This window comes from Hyperolius riggenbachi, chromosome 3, assembly GCF_040937935.1.
Source record: "Hyperolius riggenbachi isolate aHypRig1 chromosome 3, aHypRig1.pri, whole genome shotgun sequence".
Taxonomy (NCBI): Eukaryota; Metazoa; Chordata; class Amphibia; order Anura; family Hyperoliidae; genus Hyperolius; species Hyperolius riggenbachi.
Genome location: NC_090648.1, coordinates 313,626,232 through 313,641,029, shown reverse-complemented (window position 1 = coordinate 313,641,029; position 14,798 = coordinate 313,626,232). Strand labels below are relative to the sequence as shown.

At 45.4% G+C, this 14,798-nt stretch overlaps 1 protein-coding gene across 3 annotated transcripts in view; it reads left to right on the top strand.

Moving 5' to 3' along the window:
- The window catches only part of NUP107 (nucleoporin 107), a 165,039-nt gene extending 152,031 nt beyond the window's left edge, over positions 1-13,008 (top strand). For all 3 annotated transcript variants that reach the window (XM_068276712.1, XM_068276710.1, XM_068276711.1), the window contains 5 exons: positions 210-370; positions 1,055-1,180; positions 3,776-3,889; positions 7,586-7,753; positions 12,797-13,008. In XM_068276712.1, the coding sequence (XP_068132813.1) occupies positions 210-370; positions 1,055-1,180; positions 3,776-3,889; positions 7,586-7,753; positions 12,797-12,904 (677 nt within the window). In that variant the 3' untranslated portion in view covers positions 12,905-13,008. The remainder of the gene's footprint in view (positions 1-209; positions 371-1,054; positions 1,181-3,775; positions 3,890-7,585; positions 7,754-12,796) is intronic.
- The last annotated feature ends 1,790 nt before the right edge of the window (positions 13,009-14,798 follow it).

Below are 14,798 nucleotides of genomic sequence, written 5' to 3'. Positions count from 1 at the left end.
AGCTTGGTGATCGCAAACGTGTTACATTTATTTTTATAATTCATATAACATTGAGCTGTATTCCATTAGAGTTTATTCTGAAACACACACTTCTGCAATACGTGTAGCTAATATTCTTGTCTTGGTCTGAATTAACGTTACTATAGTGCTGTATTAAATCCTATTTCAACAACATAACTATGTTTATCTTCTAATTTGTATGTTTGTAGCATCAAAGAAACATGAAGCTGCCAAAGAAATATTTGCCAAAATCCCCTCAGACTCTATAGCCGAGGTCTACAGCCAATGGGAGGAGCAAGGGATGGACGGCATTCTGCCGGCAGAGGATGACAATGCCATACGGGAACACTTGTGTATAAGAGCTTACCTGGTGAGCTGTGATCATTGTAACTTCAGATGGTCAATAAGATTAAAATAATTCCAGCTTCTGTGATTTTTATGGCAGATTTACTGCCAGATTGATTATTTACAACATGTCCGATCTGATTTCCAATCGATTTTCCAAAGAAGTGAACAGAAAATCATTTGGAAAATCGATCGGAAATTTGATTGGACATAGTTGGCAATAATCGATCTGGCAGTAGATCTGCTTGGAAATCTCATCATGTGTACCCCGGCCTAAATCTTATGCAAATTGTACGCAGCTTGGACCTGCTCCAATCAGAATTAAGAATAAACAGGAAGTTCTCTTGACTGGCTCAGTTTGCAGTGCAACAATAAAGATGGCACCTCAGGATGTCAGTTATGTCACTAATCACATCTAATTTTTTGCATATTTTGATTACTCTACTTCAATGTTGTAAGTGCCTTTTTTTCTAGGCAGCTTTTACTTGCTAGTAGTTTTGCCATTTTCCAGTTTTCGTGCTGATGTATTTGCATACTCTGTATATTTACTATCAATATATTTTCAGAAATGTACGGTATTGATCTATTTATTAAAAAAAACAAAAATACTGGAATGTCTTATGCCTTAACCCTAGTAGTTGACTAACTGTTGTCTATTCTTAATTCACTTTCTGTTAAGCTAATAAACAAGTATGCATCTCCCTCATAGGAAGCGCATGAAGTGTTCAATGAGTGGTTCAAGCACATGAGTTCTCCCCCTCAGAAACCAACACTGGTTGAGACTGCTTCCTTCACAGAGAAAGTGGCTTATGAGCATAAAGAAAAGAAATATGAGGTGAGTGCTCTATTCTTTGATATTTTAATGTCATAAACCCAGATACTGTAGCTAGACTCTTGAAGGTCACACCCTTCCCTTCCACACATGCACAGCCTTTACCACCACCAAAAAGAACCTGCTGGTGGGGCTCCAGCAGTGATGTGGCCTGGTGATTTCTGAGGAGTCCTTTAAGGGCAGGGCACTGCATTATCACAGGAGCCGGGCAGCCTGTGCTGCCAAGGAGGCATTGGGAGAGTGTTGGCAACAGCTTGTTGCTTAATTTCCCTACAGTGATGAGCTATGGAGGAGGGCCATTGTCTTGGCAAGGCTCACCAGCTGTGGTTCGCTGCACACATAATTACTTACCAACGTGGAATTATCAGCTGAGCTTCATGAAATACAGCATCAAGCAATATTTGTTTTATTCCCAAAACATACTTGCTATGCATGTTCTCTTTGTTTACTAAATCCAAGGCAACTCTCCCCTTCTGAAGTGAAACTAAATGTCTAGGTGAGGGGAAGGTATTGGCGATAATCCCCCACGGAGTGATTTTTTTTTTTCTGCATCTTTGAAACTCCTTTTAAGCTTCAAGCCAGCGATTGGTCTAAAGGGGCTCATACACTTGTCGATTTCAGCGATCGATTCTATAGAATCAATCGATTCTATCAAATCGATCGATGTGCAGCTGATTTTGGTGGATTTGATCTATCTGACAGGATGGAAAATCGAAGTCAATCTACTGCTGGTAGCAGATCCATGGCCCATAGAGTTGCATTGCATCTAATGGTGCAATAATGCATTTAGATAGATTTCCAATAGATTTCATTCTAAAATCCAGGGCTGTGGAGTCGGAGTCGTGGAGTCGGGCAATTTTGGGTGCCTGGAGTCGGGAAAAAATGCACCGACTCCGACTCCTAATGAATTTGTAACTGTAATTAAAATAGAAAATATGATAAAATGTTCTATTTCTCAGATAATAGTCATTAAAAATAATGTATATATACAGTAATAGCTGTGCTTAGTCCACAAAAATGAAATAAACCAATCAAAATTAGTTACTTGTGCTGCTTCAATAAAGCAGTCCCCGTATTTTTAAGGTCAGATATACACATCTGATTGTGACTGTATATATGATGTGTACACAGGAATCTCTTATATATACTAAATAACATCTATGCTGTAAGACTAAAGCCTGATGTGTAGCTGTGTCACTAATAGAGATGGTCAACGAGATGGAAATAATTCTGCATTGATGCTGATTTATGCAAATGTATGCACTCCCTTTGCTGATGAAATCAAATAATTTGATATGTTATTAAAATTTGGTTTGTTGACTACAAATTAAAGGGTAACTGAGACGGATGAAAAGTAAAGTTTTATACATACCTGGGGCTTCCTCCAGCCCCCTTCAAGCTAATCAGTCCCTCGCTGTCCTCTACCACCCGGATCTTCTGCTATGAGTCCTGGTAATTCAGCCAGTCAGCGCTGTTCGGCCGCATGCCGCTCCCACAGCCAGGAACATTCTGCACCTGCGCAATAGTGCTGCACAGGTGTAGTATGCTCCTGGCGGCGGAGTGTGTGCATGCGCACTACGCCTGACTGACTCAAGTACCTGGACTCATAGCAGAAGATCCAGGTGGTGGAGGAGGACAACGAGGGACTGATTATCCTGAAGGCGGCTGGAGGAAGCCCCAGGTATGTATAAAACTTTAATTTCATCTGTCTCAGGTTTACTTTGTTACACAGTAGTACTATACTCTACATATGCACTCCCCACAGAGCTGCAGGGAATCCACTGAGAATGCTGTGCACATTGAACACAGAGGTGTTGTCTGTTTACAATCTCCTCATTCCCCTGCAGAGTACCTGCACATCATTCTTACATGTACCCACACTTACATTGCCTAGGGCCTGATAGATGTTCTTTGTTCTGGTCTGTACCTTTTACAAGTACTCTTACCAAGGATTAGTTTTAGTCTAAAGGGAATAAATATAGTAGTCTACATATCCTTCTCACTTCAGTTGTCTTGTAAAATTCCTAAGCGGTGGCAGTTAAGAGACGAATTTCATGTTACATACTTTTAATCAACAAAATTGTAATATGCAAATTAGAGGAGTCGGAGTCGGTGGAATCCTAAACTGAGGAGTCGGAGTCGGTGGATTTTTGGACCGACTCCACAGCCCTGCTAAAATCTATTGGAAATCTGTTCCTAGTGTGTGGCACACATCAGATAAATTCCTGTCAGATTCAACTTGACAGGCATCTGCCAGAAATCTATCTAATTGTCGAATCTGCTGCAAATCTATAAGTGTATGGCCACCTTTAGTCTTGAGGTCCACATATAATTAGTTATGAGTCAATAACTAGGATAAGGCACTTAATGATAGCACTGCTCCTGCCATTATCTGGCTCTGAAGCTCTTTGCCCATGGTAGTACTTGTGAATGCACAGTATGTGTTTCCCTTGGTCTCCTTTGGATCCTATTACTGGAATATTATGCTTAAATCTATCTTGCATGTGGTTCTTGAACAGGTGCATCACTGTGGCATGTAGCTGTAGCTGGTGTTTGGCAGTAATGTTAATTACAAGCTTTTCTGTGGTTATGTTTTAGGCGGATTATGGCACGTGGAAGGATCAGCTGGATACATTAACTGAAGAAGTAAAAGAGAAAATTTACAATGTGTTACTGTTTGTTGATGGAGGCTGGATGGTGGATGTTAGAGATGTAAGTAACCTTTCTTTTTTACCTAGGCTGCTTATTAATAAAAACATTATAAATGAGCTTGTACTACACTAGAGCATGGCCTGCTGCCAGTATATGTAGCTCTAGTGATGTCCCTCTGTGCAGCTTTCTAAGTGGGTCAGCGGTACAGATTTTTATTTCAAGATGCAGTCACGTTTTGATGATCATTTAGGGCAGCACGATGGTGTAGCAGTTGGCGCTCTCGCCTTGCACCACTGGTCCCCGGTTCATATCCCAGCCAAGGCAGTATCTGCATGGAGTTTGTATGTTCTCCCCGTGTCTGTGTGGGTTTCCTCCCACATCCCAAAAACATACAGATAAGTTAATTGGCTTCCCACAAAATTGGCCCCAGACTACGATACATACACTACATACATAGATCTATGACTATGGTAGGGATTAGATTGTGAGCTCCTCTGAGGAGTCTGAGAGAATTCTCCACCGGGAGACTTGGGCGCAGGATACAGTCGGTATATGGCTTATCATGCTGCTGCACAAGTTCCTGGTGGTGTTAAATACTATTCCCTCTCTAGGTCCACGTGGATAGTGGGGAATGATGTAATTCAGCTTCCAGCTATTGCTGGAGGCCGAATTACAGGGTTTTAAAAGTAACTTTAGCTCCGTCTTCTGAAGGCGCCGACGTTACTCACTGAGCGCCGCTATAGCCGTAATTCCTATTACAGTCTATAGTGGTGCCAGTTGCACCCAAGTCTCCAGTGCTGCATTTGCAGTATTTGCCTTTGAGGGAAAGTTAACCTTTTGCCGACCGCTTCACGCCGATGGGCGTGGCCGCGGCGGCAGCCCCAGGACCGCCTAACGCCAATTGGCGTAAAGTCCTGGGGCTCTGTTTTGAATGAGATTGCGCGCATCTCATTCTCGGAGGGCGGACCTCCGCCCCCTCTGCAGTCTCCGAGCGGCTATTGCCGCTCGGGAGACTGTTAGACGGCGTAATCGCTGTCTAATTACCCGTACAGCGCTGCGATCAGCAACAGCGCTGTACTGGGGACAGCTGTGAGACACGGCTGTCCCCTCCTGAGCCACGGAGGTGATCGGCTGTCATAGGCTGAAGCCTATGACAGCTGATCACAGGGATTGGCCGGCGGGGGGAAGGAGGGAGGGGGGTATACAACAGGGGGGAAAAAAACACAGTTTTTATTTTTTTTTTAAAAACACAAAAAAACAAACACACTGGGGGGAGGGGGGCAGGCAATCAGACCCCACCAACAGAGCGCTCTGTTGGTGGGGAGAAAAGGGGGGGGGGGGGCAATCACTTGTGTGCTGTGTTTTGCGGTCCTGCAGCTTGGCCTTAAAGCTGCAGTGGCCAATTTAATGAAAATGTGCCTGGTCTTTAGGGAGTTTAACACAGCAGTCCTCAAGAGGTTAAATGACATGTCTATGTACTCTGTACAGCGCTGCTGAAGATGTCGGCGCTTTATAAATACTAAATAATAATGACTTTATAAAATCCAAAGTGCTCATTAGTACATTCTGCTAGCAAAAAGCTCTGTTCCAACTAAAAATAATACAATTATATTATGCATGTACATAATACATTAATATAAGTTTAACTAGTAGTTGGATCTAAATACTGCAGAATAAGCTTGGATTACGAACATATGAAGCACTACCCTTCATGAAAGGGTAAAGAAATCTCTATGTCAAGCAGTTAGGCCTGGTGCACACCAAAAACCGCTAGCAGATCCGCAAAATGCTAGCAGATTTTGAAACGCTTTTTCTTATTTTTCTGCAGCGTTTCAGCTAGCGTTTTGCGGTTTTGTGTAGCGTTTTTGGTGTAGTAGATTTCATGTATTGTTACAGTAAAGCTGTTACTGAACAGCTACTGTAACAAAAAACGCCTGGCAAACCGCTCTGAAGTGCCGTTTTTCAGAGCGGTTTGCGTTTTTCCTATACTTAACATTGAGGCAGAAACGCATCCGCAATCCAAAATCTGCTGCAGCCCGGGAGTATGCGTTTCTGCAAAACGCCTCCCGCTCTGGTGTGCACCACCCCATTGAAATGCATTACCCTAGCAGATCCGCACCCGCAAGCAGATCGCAAACCGCAGCGGAAACGCTCCGGTGTGCACTAGGCCTTAGAAATGATTTCCTTACTAGCCAGACCATGGCAAGCTGAAACAGTCAGCGCGGGCTATGGCACTCTGAACTGTATAATACCTACAAACTCAGTCGGACCATTTTGGATGGAAGCAAAGAGGAGCTGCTAGACTAGTCCATACAAACCAATACTAGGACTTCAATTCATAAACAGGTGTTTTTGTTGTTGTTGTTTTTTTGAGCATTTTGTAAAATTTATCAAGGCTATTACTGCATGGCAAGAAGAAATTACAGAGCAGTGAGATAAATACCTTTAATAAATGTCAGCAAACGTCAATTCATGAAGGTTAGAGCATGCGGTAAAGCCCAGTAACCTGTTCAATGATTACCAGCAGCTTTGAAGTGTCGAAAACCAGCTTCAGGATACAATAAGACATGACTGACAGGAGCAGAGAGCCAATAGCATAAGCCTCTGTCTCCTGCCAGTCCCTCTGATAGAATGCAATAGCTTCTCAGGAGGAACAACCGTCTCTACCCTCCAGGCAGCAGAGCAGAGAACCCATACAACAGACGTTTCCCCTGCAGCCCTTCACATGTTTAACCCTTTAGGTTCAGGTTTGAAGATGCCATGGAGCAAGTGGGGAAATCACCTAAGCATGGCATGATTGTTTCTTGAAAGTTCACCTAAACTGTGGCAATAAAATAAAATGTTAGACTAATGGACAGATTTAGAGGGAGCAGAGGCAGTATAACAAACGTACATTCTAAAGGGATGTCTGGGATGTCTTTTACTATTGTAATGCTGTCACTGCACGAGACAGCATGTAACAAAACAGAGACTACTCCACACTCTTCTGCTGTTACCGAACAGATTTTTGTGAATTGAAGCCCAATTTTTGGTAAATTACGAACTTCTACTGCACCTGTGAAAATTTTGATGAATTAGCAAAAAAAAAAATAAAAAAAAAATGAAAAACCGGATGCGGTATTTTACCGACTTGTTTTTTTTAAAATTGAACAGCCTTTGATGTATTGAAGCCTTTGCCTCGCTCACATCATGAAGCGCAGATGGCCGTGTGATTGGAACGCAACGTGTACTGCTGCGCAGCGCCTATGATGTGAACGGCAGAAGGGCTGTCTATGCCGTTCTTGCATGTCGCACTTCTTACGCGCTTCCTCAGTTTTCATATGCAGAAAACGCACAGAAAAATGTACAAAGTGTGGATCCAGCTTTACTCCCCACTGTATGTTCTGGCGTTCAGCATGTCTCTCACATGTTCCTGTTCAATCCTTCAACCTAAAATGTGCTCTATAGTATAACTGTGGCTACAGATTGCCAGTAGTGTCATTGAGATATAGTCTGTGAGCACTTTTAGGGACAGATGTGAATGGCTGTACATACTCTGTAAAGCACTCTTTAGGTGCTGCTGGACATTGGCATTCCCTCTAGCCGGCGCTGGATGTCTGGCACTTCCTGGACCACTGCTGAAATTGATGGCTGCCTACCCAAATTACTCACCAACAGAACAGGCACTTTAAATGTATATTCCATGATAATTTGTCTACCTTTACCTGTTTTTGTGCATTTGATTTTTCTGTTCTAATAATGTTATTTCTCTTACAGGATGCAGAGGATGATTCAGAACGCAAAAGCCAGATGAATTTGCTGAGGAGCCTGTGCTTGCCAATGATGACCTTCCTGCTGCACACTGTGCTACACAACACAAAGCACTACCAGGAGTGTGTGCGCCTGGCTGATGTTATTGCAGCAGAGAATCACCAGCTGTATAAAGTAGGTGCCTCTTTCATAGAAATAGTTGTGTATGTGGAAAAGAACTATAGTTTCAGACACAGCAGATGTTAGCTGCTACTTCTGTGTTGGCTGTCGGTAGTTTTGGTGCATTCAGCATATATTCAAATTAGAAACCTTGTTCTGAATTCTGCTGATCCGAACCTGAATCTTGGTACATGCCACCTTGATGGGGGGTTTTAACTCTCCCATGTAACCGCCTCTGTGTGCTCTCTTCTATGTCGTGTTTCAGCAGTGCACATAGGCGGCAATAAGGGTGAGTCAACACCCCCTACAGTGGTGTGCATGCAGGAAGCTTCAGGTTTGAATCGGCAAAACAAGGTTCTAAACGTGGAATGCACCAACACTAGCTGTCGAGGATATACTCTTGTATGGTATCCTATCCTAGATCACTACCACAAAAAGAAAATTCCAGCCCTCGTGGAGCCACAAATGCTCTTCAACAGTCCTCAGCTTACCCCTCCAAATATCTGGTGACACACCTGCTATACAGTGTTTGAACTTCTAGCTTAGGGAATCTTAACCACTTGAGGACCCACCCTTTACCCCCCCTTAAGGACCAGCGCTGGTTGTTGTGATCTGTGCTGGGTGGGCTCTGCAGCCCCCAGCACAGATCAGGGTGCACGCAGAGCGATCAGATCGACCCCCTTTTCTCCCCCCTATGGGGATGATGTGCAGGGGGGGTCTGATCGCTCCTGCGTGCAGGCTAGTTGCGGGGGGGCACCTCAAAGCCCCCCTCCGCGGCGACATTCACCCCCCTCCCTCTCCTACCTCTCCCCCCGGTGATCCGGGCTGCACAGGACGCTATCCGTCCTGTGCAGCCAGTGACAGGACGCCGATCTGCCTTACGGCGCTGCTGCGCAGTAGCGCCGTACAATGTAAACAAAGCGGATTATTTCTGCTTGTGTTTACATTTAGCCTGCGAGCCGCCATCGGCGGCCCGCAGGCTATTCACGGAGCCCCCCGCCGTGAATTGACAGGAAGCAGCCCCTGATTAATCAGCCTGCAGCTGGCGACGCAGTACTGCGTCGCTGGTCCTGCAGCTGCCACTTTGCCGACGCACGGTATAAGCGTGCGGTCGGCAAGTGGTTAAAGGGAACCTGAGGTGAGAGGGCTATAGAGACCTGAAATATTTTTCAGTTGTGGCTGTCTAAGCCTGATGCGGCGTAGGATTTATGCCATCATTTTCGCTCCCTACGCAATCGAGAGGAGAGATTAAGCTGATCTCTCCCCTCAGTGATCAGGAGCCATCGCGATTGTCTCCTGATCACTACGATCGCCGGCGGCTCATAGTGATCACTATTAGAGCTGTGTGGGGGGGGGGGGGGGGAGAAGAGGATCCACTCGCCTTCCTGATGTTCCCTCGGCGATCGTGGCTCCTCTCCGGTCTGGCCGGCATCCCTGCTCGCTCTGACATTAAGTGTCGGGTCCCAGCCTGATGATGACCCAGAACTTTAACGGCAGTTCTAACGGGGACGCTGGCCAGAGGGGAGGGGTCTACAGCTGTTCATCACTGGAGCCTGGGAAGTGAGTAAAGGCTGCTGGCTACAGGGGGGACACCATGCCCAGCTAGCTAGACTGGGGATCTGGCTGCCTGACTTCCCCAAATGCGCCGCCCTGCATGTAAAATGGCCTGGTCCTTAAGGGGGGGGGGTTAGGCAGCCGGTCCCCAAAGGGTTAAAGAAAAATAAGTACGACAGTCACTCCCTGGGGTCTGTGAATTCTTATGGAAAGATACTGTAATTGGGGCCACTATAATTAGAGCATGTATGATGCGATGCAATGGGAATGAGAAAAAAAATATTCTTCCAATTCCCTTGAAAACAGCCTGCCCCTCCCGGTATATTTCCATCTCTTCTTCCACTGTTTGCTGATCCTTGTGTCCTGCCCAGAAGAAACTTGGTCTTAAGTAGCAGCTGCTCTGCAGAGCATGGGAAGATATTTAGAGGTACAGGGTGTTATGTAAGCAGGCCCAAGATATGTGTACACATTATCCATTTATTCCGAAAACCTACTCCTGTGTTCTAATGTCAAGAATTATACTTCAGATTGCTTTATACTCCCATGTGCTGAGAGCTATGATCAATTCTAGAAGTTCACTTAACCGCTTGCCGACCGCGTCACGCCAAAGGGCGTGTCTGCGGCGGCAGCCCCAGGACCAGCTAATGCCGATTGGCGCAAAGTCCTGGGGCAGCAGTTTGCAGGAGATCGCGCGCACATCTCCTGCTTGGTGGGCGGAGCGGAGCCTTCAGTCCCTGAGCGGCAATAGCCGCTCGGAAGACTGTTACAACAGCGCTGCGATCCGACCCCAGAAAAGGGGGGGGGGGATCACTTGTGTGCAGAGTTTTATGGCCCTGCAGCTTGGCCTTAAAGCTGCAGTGGCCAATTGAGCACAAATTAGCCTGGTCACTAGGGGGGTTGAACACCATGGTCCTCAAGAGGTTAATAGCTGCAGATGTATGTTCTCCAGGTAGAGTATTTATGCATTGGTACATACCCAGGATCTTTGCCTGCCTGTGCCCAAAACTATACATTTATAAATCTGAATCGATAAGAATTTGTAATATCACAACTGTATTTTTGTGAGGAACTACAGAGCAGAACCTCTTTTTGTGCTTCTCAGTGGTTAAATGAAACATGGGCAGAAATATGTAGAGAAGTAGGTTATAAATACATTTGACATTTCATTAAAGGGATTCTGTGGACCTTTTAAAAAAAAAAAAAAAACTGACTTACCTGGGGGCTTCTATCGGCCCCCTGCAGCTGTAATGTCCCGTGCCATCCTCCGATGCGCCGTTCCCTGCCGCCAACACCGGTTTAATTATTTGTCTAGCTAGACAAATAGAAGTGCGGCTGCGTGGCCGTGCTCGCTCCCGCACGCGTCAGCAGGAGCTTACTGCATGGGCGCAGTACGATGTTTTCCTGTACTGCGCCTGCGCAGTAAGCTCCCGCTGACGCGCGCGGGAGCATAGATGCCCCAGGTAAGTGTCAGTTTTTATTTTTTAAAAGGTTAACAGAACCCCTTTAAAGAGACACTGAAGCGAAAAAAAAAATTTATGAATTGGTTGTGAAGTACGAATAATTACTAGAACATTAGTAGCAAAGAAAATATTCTAATTTTTTTTATTTTCAGTTATATAGTTTTTTTTTTTGTTTTTTTTATAACACTGCATCATTCTCTAATATTTGCAGTTTACACACTACTCAGCATTCTAAATTATTTTACAGAGCAGGCCAGTGAACTTTTGATCTGTCTTCTGCAGAAAAGCAAACAATACAGTACCAGACACTTGAGAGAACAAAGCTTCAGAAGATAGAGCTCTCTGACTTTGCAAAAGAGCCATTAAGCTCCGCGACTTTCATAGATAAATGGAGTTTCTTAACTCTTCCTGTGCTGGAAACAATTAGACTGTCTCTGCTCCTTATGCTGGGCATATACTGCATCGAGGGGAGGATTATCAATCGAGCCTGATGGCTTGATTGATAATATCTGTCGTGTCCGATTACCGCGGGGATCGATTTCGCGCTTGATCCCCGCAGGCGGACAATAGCGGCGAATCATGCGAGTGATAAGCGCCGGCGGGGATGAGCGGGAATCGATCCGCGTGGACGTGGCGGGGGTCAATCCGGCGGCTAATCGGCCGCCGGATCGACCCGTGTATGCCCAGCATTATGTTTTATTTCCTAGCTGTACTACACATACAAATCATTATATCATAATTTTTTTTCTTTTGCTTCAGTGTCTCTTTAACCTTTTGCCGACTGCGTCACGCCGATGGGCGTGGCGGCAGCCCCAGGACCGCCTAACGCCAATTGGTGTAAAGTCCTGGGGCTCTGTTTTACAGGAGATCACGCACAGGCTGCGCGCGAATCTCCTGCTTGGGGGGCGGAGATCGGATCGCCGTCTATTTACATGGTGCTGCGATCAGCAGCAGCGCTGCACTGGGGACAGCCGTATGACACGGCTGTCCCCCTGGGGGACAAGAGAGCGATCGGCTCTCATAGGCAGAAGCCTATGACAGCCGGTCGCCATAATTGGCTGGCTGTGGGGAGGGAGGGAGGGTTGATATTTAAAGAAACAAGGTTTTTTTTTTTATAAAAAAAGAAACCACAACAATATTAAAAAAAAAAAATAAACATGTGGGGAGCGATCAGACCCCACCAACAGAGAGCTCTGTTGGTGGGGAGAAGGGGGGGGGGAAGAATTACTTGTGTGCTGTGTTGTGCGGCCCTGCAGCTTAACAGTAAAGCTGCAGTGGCCCATTTTCCTAAAAACTGCCTGGTCACTAGGGGGGTTTAGCACTGCAGTCCTCAAGAGGTTAACTACTTTATGACCGCTTCACGCCAATTGGCGTGAGCGCGGCGGCAGCCCTAGGACCGCCTAACGTAGATTGGCGTAAGGTCCTTAGGGCAGAGTTTGAGAGGGATCGTGCGCACATCCCCGCTCTGACGGCGGAGTTTTGGTCCTTCAGTCTCCCAGCGGTGATCGCTGCTAGGCGACTGTTAGACGGTGAAACTGCTCGGTTACTCGGTACAGCGCTGCGATCTAAGGCAGCGCTGTACAGGGGACAGCCATGTCACTCGGCTGTCCCCTCTGGTAACACAAAAGTGATCCGTTATGATAGGCTGAAGCCTATCACAGCCGACCATGCTGATTGGCTGGCGGGGCGAGGGAGGGCTGGGGAAATAATTAATAAAAAATAGGGGAATTTGAGAAAAAAAAAATGTATAAAAGAATAAACCATGCTGGGGGTGATCAGACACCACCAACAGAAAGCTCTGTTGGTGGGGAGTTGCTGAGTTGTGCGGCTCTGCAGCGACGCCTTAAAGCTGCAGTGGCCCATTTGTTGAAAAATGGCCTGGTCTTTAGGGTGGTCCTGAAGTGGTTAAGTATTCTTTAGGGTCATAAATTCTACTGTAGTTTAGTGCTTCCTCTTGTAAAACATACTAGGTAGTGTGTGCATTGCATTTGCAGCATGAACGCAAGTTTGTGACATGTTGTTGGAATCTTTTCTGTGTACTCAGGTGTTTTCAAAGTCTGAACTGAAGAAGCTGCTGCAGAAAGTGAGGGAATCTTCTCTGATGCTGCTGGATATGCAGCTCGATCCTTTAGGATATGAAATCCAGCCCTAATGTTGCTGTCCTGTGAGGTGGCAAGACTATTTTTTTTTTTTTTTTTATGAAGTTACTGCCAGATAATTTTTTTTATATTTAAATAATAAACCTTCTCAATAAAACATGCTTCGCTGTATTTACTAACTAAAATGTGACTTTCTTCCACTTTAGCAATAGCTTCCACTCTTCCTTAGAATGCACAGAACTCCGCATGAGTTTTACAGGTGTAAAAAACACAGTAAAATGCTTTCACAAATAAAGCATCTGGTGCTGAGCTTGCCATTATAGATGTGATCTCTGTGATCTCTTGCATCCCCTTTTTGTATTTGTAGCAAATGTATCCTGCTTTCCTAATTTATATGGAGAAAGGAGGCACATCTATAGCTATTACTTAAAGAGGAAAATTTTTTCATTTTTTTACAATAATTATGTATAATAATTTAGTCAGTGTTTGCCTATTGCAAAATATTTTAAATCCCTGATTTATATTCTGACATTTATCACATGTTGACATTTTTACTGCTGGCAGGTGATGGAGCTGCTGCTTGCTGTTTTGGCAGTTGGAAACAGCTATTTCCCACAATGCAGCAAGGTTCACAGACAGGAAACTGCCAAGAGTACGTACTCAGAATTTTTGTGGGAGGGGTTTCACCACAATATCAGTCATACAGCGCCCCCTGATGGTCTGTTTGTGAAAAGGAATAGATTTCTCATGTAAAAGGGGGTATCAGCTACTGATTGGGATAAAGTTCAATTCTTGGTTGGAGTTTCTCTGTAAGCTTCCTTCAGGTTTTAACAAATTTTTTTTTTTTTGGGTTTATGGACAGTTGCTGTGCGGCTCTCTAAGGTGCAGTTGTATGCTTATGGGTTTATTATTATTATTTATTGTATTTATAAAGCGCCAACATATTACGCAGCGCTGGACAATAAATATATACAACGATACAAGGATGACAGACATAACAAGGTTATAGAACAAAGTTATACATGGGCTGGTTAGGTAGGCCCAGTAATACAAGTACAGGTTGTCATAGGACAGGAGCACATGATCCTGTAGATTACACTAGGGAATGGAGGACACTGCCAGAGGCTTACAATCTAAAGGGTGGGGTGGAAACACTAGGTGGGGCTGTTAAATATTCAGTAGAGAGTTACTGTGTGGTAGGAGGTGGGTAGGCCATCATAAAGAGGAGGGTTTTGAGGGCTTGCTTGAATGTGTTGAAAGAGGGAGCAAGTCTAATGGGTGGTGGAAGGGCATTCCAGAGGGTAGGGGCAGCTCTTGAGAAATCCTGCAGGCGGGCATGGGAGTGTGAAATGCGTGGGATGGTGAGGCGAAGGTCGTTGGAGGATCGGAGGGGGCGACCTGGTGTATACCTGTGAACAAGCTCCGAGATGTAGGTAGGGCAGGTTTTGTGCACAGATTTATACGCTAGGCATAGAATCTTGAAATTTATCCTGAAACTGTGAATCCCTGCACTGGCTCCCTATCAAAGGGGAGATGTGGATGCGGAGCGGTGTGAAGAATGGTCTTGCAGCCGTGTTCATCACTGATTGAAGGGGGGCAGTGCGTTTCAAGGGGAGGCCAGAAAGGAGGGAGTTACAGTAATCAAGGCGGGAGATGATGAGGGCATGGATGAGCAGTTTGGTCGTGTCCGGGGTTAAGAAGGGGCGGATCTTGGAGATATTACGGAGGTGGAAATTGCAGGCTCTGGTGATGTTTTGGATGTGTGGGATGGAGAGGTCAGAGTCCAAGGTAACACCCAGACAGCGGGCCTGGGAGGTAGAGTGAATGGTTGTGGTGTTGATTGTGAGGTGGAAATCTGGGAGGGGTGCAGCAGCATGGGGTGGGAAGATCAGGAGCTCAGTTTTGTCTTGGTTAAGCTTCAGGAACCTAGCAGACATCCAGGAGGAA